Raw genomic sequence first — 8,016 nt, forward strand, 5'->3', positions numbered from 1 at the left:
ACTTTTCCTTGTAATGTGCTTTGTTTAAAGATTTAAGATCTACTTTATTTAGATGAGGAAAGAGAAAGGGTGCCTTTGGTTCTAGAGATGAGCTTGGGACAAGGAAATCTAAGAATATGATGTTTTCAAAGCAGAAACTTTAGGCTGGACACATTGCAAGGAGGGCCATCTACAGTTTCCTCCAGTGCTGAGTGGAAAGTATGCCATCACTACTACAAAGGGGTGTTTGGACCTCAGATTCCTTTTTCCTTTTGAGGTGATCTGTAATTTACCTTGGAGTTCTTACTACCCTGGTCCCTTAATTTCAGTGATAATTATATTTCTCAACGAATGTATCATATACATTTTTACTCAAAAGTCCTAACAACTTCTTTTACATCATCAGCAGTTGAGACCATTGGCTTTTTAAAATTTTTTTATTTTTTCACTCATAATTTATTTACAAATACACATTATAACTTTTATATACATTGCACATTTACATGGTAGAAAAGTATAAAACTATATATTTAAATGAATTTATATTTAACTTGCCATGTTTGAAAATATAAAATTGCATCAGAAAAAAGTGTTATGAAAAGCAAGAAACCTGAACTGATAAAGCTTTGATATACTTTTCATGACGCATTGGGTGAAAAGAACTAATTGAAAAGGTACAGCAGACTAGCTTTTAAAGGAAACACCTAACATAAGGTTGAATGTACAGCATTCCCCTTCTTTCAGGCTCCTGACACCCATATCACTCAATTCTTTGGATCTGTAACATCTTAGAAGTACATGATTAGAAACCCAACATTGCTATCACCACCTGCCTCACCGATGTCTTCATCACAACAAGAGAACAGAAACAGGAGTTTCCTCAAAGATGTATCCTCTGTACCTGCTATCTGAGTCAGAGTTATAATGCCTTTTGGTCAGTCAAGATTCCTTGTAAACAAAACCCGAGGGATCAGGTATGTACAGAACAGGCAGCAGAGAATCCAATAAATAAACAGGACAGAAACTGACATGCAAGTTGGTTAAAGTGGAAAAGAGTCTAACGACAGTTAAATGAAGGGAGACAGATGAGTGAGTGAATAGTAAGGAATGGACTTAAATGGTTTACAAGGGGGAAAAAAAGCTTTCACTTTACAAGCAAGAGACCTCACAATAAATAACAACTGCTCTTCCTTTCACGAATAAATTTCTTCAAAAACAAGGTGTACAGTCAACCAGACATTTTATGTATAAATTATAAAACATGACACAGTATAAATAAATGTCTACAAGTCTCAACTATGGGCCTCATCCAGTAGACCTCACAATGACTGCCTCTCCGGGTCCAATGAGTAACAAGGCGGCCTGGGAGAGAGCTTTAGGACAAAGGTCCTTTATGTATAGTTTTCCCCCCAAATAAATAGGCATACACTTATTTACAGTATGGACAATGTATTTTTTTCTTTTACTTTTTTTCTTTCCTTTTTTTTTTTTTTTTTTGCCCAAAGGCTATGTCAACATTGAACACTGGTGGAGGGTTTACCACTCTAGAATGGAAGATATAGGAAAGCTGTAGTCCTGGTCTTCGTCTTCCTCCTCTTCCTCGGTGTCTTCCGAAATGGCTAGATGGGGGAATACAGGGGAGCTGCTGTTTAAATATGGACAACAACAGCGCAGAAGCAGCTCAGTGCATGTTTTCAAAGCCCTCTGTAACAGCCATATTACAGCGTTGCATTTTTATGTGGCTTGCGGTAAGATGCTGTTTTGTTTTGGCATCTGCTGTTATGTAACAAGTTTAAAAAAAAAAACTTTTTTTTTTTTTTTTTAAGAAACATTATCTATGAAGTCAAAAACTGCAGAAAGTTCTGAAGAATCAATGGCTCAGGTTTTACGGGCAGATTCCTGAAATTAGATAAAAAGCGCTCTTGTGTTCTAGGTATAACTGCTTTGGGTCCTTAATTTAGTTAGTAGGGGCAACTGCGCAAAGCAGCAGCCTATGTGTGATAACAGAAAGCTGTCTTTGAAAAAGAAAAAAAAAACACCTTTGAAGTAGTTAGTTCAGATTCAAGTGTTAATAAAAGCAAACAGCAAAGCACACTACTAAAACAAAAGGAATTAGGGGCAGATGACTGGAATGGGCTATTTTAGAGGTGATCTTGTTGATGATCATCAGACAAGTCCTAAAGGCCCGGAAACATTTCAGGTGATTTTTTTTTTTTTGTGGATTGCTGAATTGCTGGTGCACTTTATCAGCTACCTAACTTAAACAGAAGTGGGCTCATCTGGGGGAAGTTTTCGTGCTTTCTAAGTCTCCATTCCCTAGGACTTGCCTGGGAAATCCTTAAACTGCAGCAAGGTTAGAAATCACACTTACAGTTGCAAGATCCGGAGTGCTTCACTTCCAGCAGCACGCCTGAGGAGCAGGCCGCTTCCTTCATGGCACACTCGCTGGCATAGGTGGCATTGTCACTGGCACAGACAGGCTCTTCAGACTTACTCTCAGGGCACAGTGAATCGCAGAGGGAACACCGGCCTCTGCCAACCTTGAAGTCCCATAAACACTTTTTTCCACCAGTGCACTGGATATCTTCACAGGACTTTGCTTCTAGAATATAATACACCTGTGATGAGTAACTCCATTCCCCTCGCCTTGTCCCCTTTCTCTAGTCTCCTATCAATAAATGAATAAATGTAAACATATAAAACATATTTTATTACTCACTAATGGGGCTCATGGAAATACTGTGCAAAAACGCTCTATAAAACTGAAACACACACATACTCAAAACTCCCAGTTTCCTATATACTAGCTTAGAGTATGAAAATACTGCAGTATTTCCTTAAAACAGGATTTCATAGTATCCTTCAGTGAAATATGTATTTGATTACTTCCCACAAGTGGGATCTTTTAAAAAAAGAAAGAATTCTATCAGTTATCAGAATCTGATAACAGATTTTAGGAACTGTTAAGTAATTATTTCTCGCTTCCAGCAAGTCTAGCACTTAAAAAAATGTGTAAAATTGAGTGAGTTCTTAGGTTTCTAAGAAGGAAAACTGTTTCCTGTGTCTCGTTGGCATTTCAATATGTATGCCAATGCATCCAGAAGACAATGGTTTCCTTAAAGTGGTCATGACAGTTTACTGACTTTGATGAAGCTAGTTTCGGGAAGTTTGGGGTTTATTTATTGGTTAAGCTCACAGTTTTATCACAGTTATAGACTTTTTCTCTTTTCCTTCCTCAATCCAGAATACCTACTGATACACTTTCCCTCATAGGCCAATCCGATAGATCTGCCCAGTAGGCAGGTAGCCTTTCTCAGGTGACAGGCACTGGGGTAGGTCACTCCATCATTCCCACAGAGATACTGTTCAGAGGAGGTGGGCTCTGGGCAAATTCTGTTACAAGTCACACAGTAGGCATTATTAGTCTGGTCCACCACGCATGTAGAGCTGCCTGGACAGAAAACATCCCGACAGGTCTCTGAAACAAAGAGGGAAATACACTAATTTTAAACACGTTAATAGGTACCTCCTTCCGGACTGAGCCACTGGACAGTTTCAAGGAAATCATGAAACAGAAGCATTCGGCGCTAGGAACGAACTTTGGTAGCTCTGCAGTTTTTAAAAGAAAACTAAGACTCTAGGTTGAACCTTTAGTTTCTTAAGTAATCTTTAGAATATAAAGTTAGAAAGGGTTCCTTTATTTGGTATTATTATTATTAGGCTATTACTGCCCATCCCAAGGGTCTTGCAGTGGGTCTACCTCAAGCAGAAGGCTGGAGGAGGGGTCGGGTAGGACCTACTTTTACATTTGCCCTGGTACTGGACTTGCAGCTCTGGCTGCTCTTTACATCTGGCCTTGAGGAGCGCACATTCGTTGCGGTAGGTTTTTCCATCCAGCCCACACACCGGGCCTTTCCAGGTGATGTTAGAACAATCTGGGGCACAGACGCAGCGGGGTTTGTTCTTCTTGTTCATTCGGCATTTTTTCCCGGGGCCACAGTCCACGTTCTCACACGTTTCTAGGAGTTGGAAAGAGGCAGGGATTAAAACCAGGGTCAGGCACCATGCAGGTTAGCCAGGACGGCTGTGGGTGCCTTGCGCAATCCTGCAGCCAGGAGTCTGAGCCCAAGGGGCTAGGCTGTTGCCCGGAAGTTGAGAAGAGGGAAGGGTGGGGGACAGTGGGCTGCGACCGGTACCCGAATTTCCCTCAAAGAGCAAGGGTTGGTGGGCTTCACCGCCACATTTGGCTAAGAAGTCCGAGAACCTCTGGCGACCCTTGTTTTGCCTGTGTGTGACAGGCAAGATTCAGCCCGAATGGCTTACCAGCGCTGGGGGTGGTTAGGGGGAACCCACGAACAAAGCTCTCCCAGTCCCAAACCCCGGCTGGGCACAGAGGAAGCTGAGGGTAAGACGCCCTCTACTGAGGGCCTGCAGACTGGGGAGGAAGAGCCCTACCTTTACACGGGATGCAGTTGGGGGCGCCCCCGTTGAAAATCATCCACTTGAAGAGCGTGTTGTCATTTACGTCCTCCTCGGTCCACGAGGTGCTCAGGCGGCCAGTGCTGCAGCACTCCTCCTTGCTCAGTTCTGTCTTGTACAGGACCTGACAGCGGCCGTTCTTTGCTTGGCGGAGCCAGCAGTTCCCAGCTGCGGGGAGACAGGGGTGGGGAGGTGGGCAAGTGAGCGGGCGGCGCCGGCTGGGTAGCGGGAGGGAGGCAGTGAGCCGGCAGGGGCAGACCCGGCGGGGATGGGGAGGGAGTGAGCGTGGAGGAGAGACGGCAGAGAAAAAGCAGAAAATAAATCAGAGGGAGTGAAGGGGTGGAGAAAGGCGGGGGTGGGGTGGGGTGGGGGGACCAGACTGAAGAGGTGGGAGGTGGGCGATGGGGAGGGAGGGCGAGAGCGAGAAGCCCGGGCGCTCCAGCCATATCAATGTCAGTTACCAGTGACCCAGACACAACACGTGCAGCTTGCATTGACTTTTACTAGACTGTTTACTTTTATTCGTCCCATTTCATAACCTGCAGCGACTCGAAGAGCAGATTAAAGAACCTGACAAAAACAGGATGCGACGGATGTTTTTACATGTCGGTTTCATGTAGGCGGTATGGGTATTATTTGTGACAGGGGTTAAGAAAGTAGGAGAACTTAAGAGAGAGAAAAAGAAAAGAAAAAGAGAGAGCCAGTCAGACAGACAGACAGACACACACACTCACACACACACACATACAGCAACAGATCACGCAAAAGGCACTTCTGAAAAATGAAAGCAAAAAAGCACCCGGGCCCTGCCCGGCGCTGCCCCTCGCGGCCTCGAGGCGCAGCCCGCGCGACGGGCCGTTTTGCAATCCGCCAGACCCAAAGGACTCCCGCGGCCACCGCGATCTTTCGAAATCTCCGAGGGCTGCTTTCCCCGGCGCCCACGTCCCGGGCACTCAGGCAGCGCCTTGCTCCGAAAGGTGGGCAACTCAGAGCGGTAGTGCGTCGCAGGAGGCTAGGGGCTGTGCCCAGGGGGCCGTATACAACACGCATAAAATAACGCTAAAGCCAGGAAAGTTACAAGTCTGCTTCAAGAAAAGTACCGGGGTTGGGGGCGGGGGGAAACAAGGTGGGAGGGGGACTTACTATCGTTTCACGGTTATATATACATATACATATATATACATACACACACACACACCCCTATCTCATACCTACCGAGATATCTTTGCAAGTAACCCCCCACCCCCACCTTCTTCCTTTTTAATGTTCAGATTTTGGTCAGAAAGACGTCTCATGAATCATCCATATAACTTTAACAATAACTGGACCGCAAGCTGCTATTATTATTCTAAAAAATTCTGCCCAAAGACTAATGGAGATAAATCTAATTTTTTAAAAAAAACTTTAGAAATTTGCCCTTATTGCATCTCAGAATTTAAATCAATTGTGGGTTCCTCACTGTTCTACAGAAAGTTAGCAATCAGAGGAATGAGGCAAAAGGGAAAAAAATTGTAAACTTCTCAAAACAGTCCGGAGTAATTTTTTTTTTTTTTTTTTTTTTTTTTGCGGGGTTGGGGGGAGGGGGTTAGAAGCAGCATCCACTAGGCAGAAAGCTACTTCCCTCTAAAATTTTCGGCACCCTCATTTCCAAGTTTGGGCAAAGTTTCTGAAACCACGTCCCCCAGTCACCGAGGAAATTTCAGTATTCCCCCCTCCCCACTCAGTCATTTTTTTAAGTATCCAAAAGATGCAGGAGGGAGAGATGTTAGATTGCAAATGGGTCGATTGCAATCTTCAGGCTACCGATGCTTGTCCCCTTCTTCAGAGCCAAACAGGGGAGATAACATCTAAACTCATTACGTCCAGAACTTGGAGCATCTAACCCTAACTACTGAGAGAGACTCACTCCCTTTCCTTTTAAAGGATAACCGCGCTCCAAACTCGGTTCTCAGTCCTAAACTGTCACTGCCTTCAGTTCTCCCACTCCTCTCCATCCCGAACTCGCTAAGTTGGTCCAACATCTTCCGAAAGCAGAGTTGCTCAGAACAGACCCGGTGGAGACGCCCGAAAAGTACAAACCCCTGCCCTCCGCCGAGCCTCCCTGCGCATCCCGCCTCGCTTACCCTGGGCGCTGCGGTCCTCCATGAACTGGCAGAGCAGCAGCAGCAGGAGGCAAAGCCCGCCGGGCTGGTGCCTAGGACGGGCCATCCTGGGGGCAGGCGCGGGGCGAGGAGCGCGGCGGCGCGGGGAGCGGGCGCGGTGGCGCGGGGAGCTGGCGCGGCGGCGGGTGGCTCTGGCAAGCGGTGCGCGTCGCAGAGGCGAGCGGCGGAGGGCGCAGCTATCCCGGCGTAGCCCAGCGCTTGCCGCCGGCAGCCCGCGCGATTCAATGGACGTCAGAAGCCAGGCGCAGCCGCGCTTTAAATCTAGACGGGGGTCTCCGCGGTTTGCGGTGGGCGGTCTCCCAGTGTGTGGGGCAGTGGGAGGGCGGCCGCGAGCGAGGGTGTGCGCGGTTCCTTGGGGGTGGGGAGCTTTTAAAAGTTCAGTGTGAATCAGGTGACATTTCCCACCTTCTGGAAACCCTTCCCAATTATCTGGTGGAGGTGCCCGAAATCAAAGCGGCAGGAGGGGAATCGCCGAGTTCTTATTTGCGTAGGAGCGAGAGGGAGGGGGCAGGAGACCCGGGCGCGGGGGGGTGGGGGTGGGGGCGACGCTTCGGGGGTGGGGAGTGGGGAAGAACACCCACTTCAAGTCCTGCACGCCGCCGCTCGCTGGCAGCGCCGGCGCGCCCGGGGTGGCGAGTGTGTGTGTGTGTGTGCGTGTGTGAGTGAATGTGTGTGTGTCTGGCGCGGTGGGGGCGCTGGAGGCGGCGGCGGGCAGGGCGGAGCGGAGCCGGGCGGCAGGGCGGGAGTTGGTCTTCGCAACGCCGCTCCTCCGCTCCAGGAAGACTTCGCAAACGCCCGGAGAGCCCCGAGCTGCCTTAATACCCCGCCGGAGGTCCGGTCGCTGTCGTGTTAGGCCCCCGCAGCCTGGACGCGGGACCCCGCGACGTTGTCTGTCTGGGTCTGCGCGTGCCGAGCGCCGCGGCCACCCCCGAGCCCAGGGTTGTGGCTGCGAACCCCGGGCCCCGGCACCTTCCACCCCGGGCAGAACCTGGCGGAGACGCGGCCCTCCGTCTCGACGAGTTAGAAGCGAACAAAAATGTTTAACACCTCGGGCCGGGCCTCCCCCCACCGTCACAGTCTCTCCCTCTCCTTTTCTTTTCTCCCCTTTCACTTCGCAGCGTCTCGAGGAGTCGGAGCCCGGAGCGGGGGCGCCGACGTAGGCGGTCTACCCCCCTTCCGCGGCTCGGAGGCTCCCCAGTTTCTGTCCTGGGTCTCTCTGTCTCTCTCTCTCTCGGTTCGCGGAATAAAAAAGATTGCAACATCGATAATGAACTTCTGTAGCCTCAGTTTATTAAGCACAGTGCCTGGCATTCTTCGCTGAAAGTTGGCGGGTCTCTCATTTATAACATTTTTGGCACCGCTGAATGAAACAGAGGAGGCGATATTTCCTTTTATA

General features: G+C 48.5%; 1 protein-coding gene across 3 annotated transcripts; it reads right to left on the bottom strand.

Annotated features, from left to right (window-relative positions):
* Window positions 1-406: 406 nt before the first annotated feature.
* Window positions 407-6,713, bottom strand: FST (follistatin). 3 transcript variants are annotated; one of them, XM_061129810.1, is made up of 6 exons: window positions 6,582-6,713; window positions 4,435-4,626; window positions 3,780-3,998; window positions 3,233-3,457; window positions 2,351-2,578; window positions 407-1,598 (listed from the first exon to the last, which is right to left on the bottom strand). In XM_061129810.1, the coding sequence occupies exons 1-6, from the start codon at window positions 6,664-6,666 to the stop codon at window positions 1,516-1,518; spliced, it is 1,032 nt and encodes a 343-aa protein (XP_060985793.1). In that variant the 5' UTR covers window positions 6,667-6,713; the 3' UTR covers window positions 407-1,515. The 3 variants fall into 3 exon arrangements, with proteins under 3 accessions (XP_060985793.1, XP_060985790.1, XP_060985794.1); XM_061129807.1 differs by having other exon boundaries at window positions 2,351-2,581; XM_061129811.1 differs by lacking the exon at window positions 407-1,598 and adding an exon at window positions 1,605-1,878 and having other exon boundaries at window positions 2,351-2,581.
* Window positions 6,714-8,016: the final 1,303 nt, after the last annotated feature.

This window comes from Dama dama, chromosome 25, assembly GCF_033118175.1.
Source record: "Dama dama isolate Ldn47 chromosome 25, ASM3311817v1, whole genome shotgun sequence".
NCBI classification, from domain to species: domain Eukaryota; kingdom Metazoa; phylum Chordata; class Mammalia; order Artiodactyla; family Cervidae; genus Dama; species Dama dama.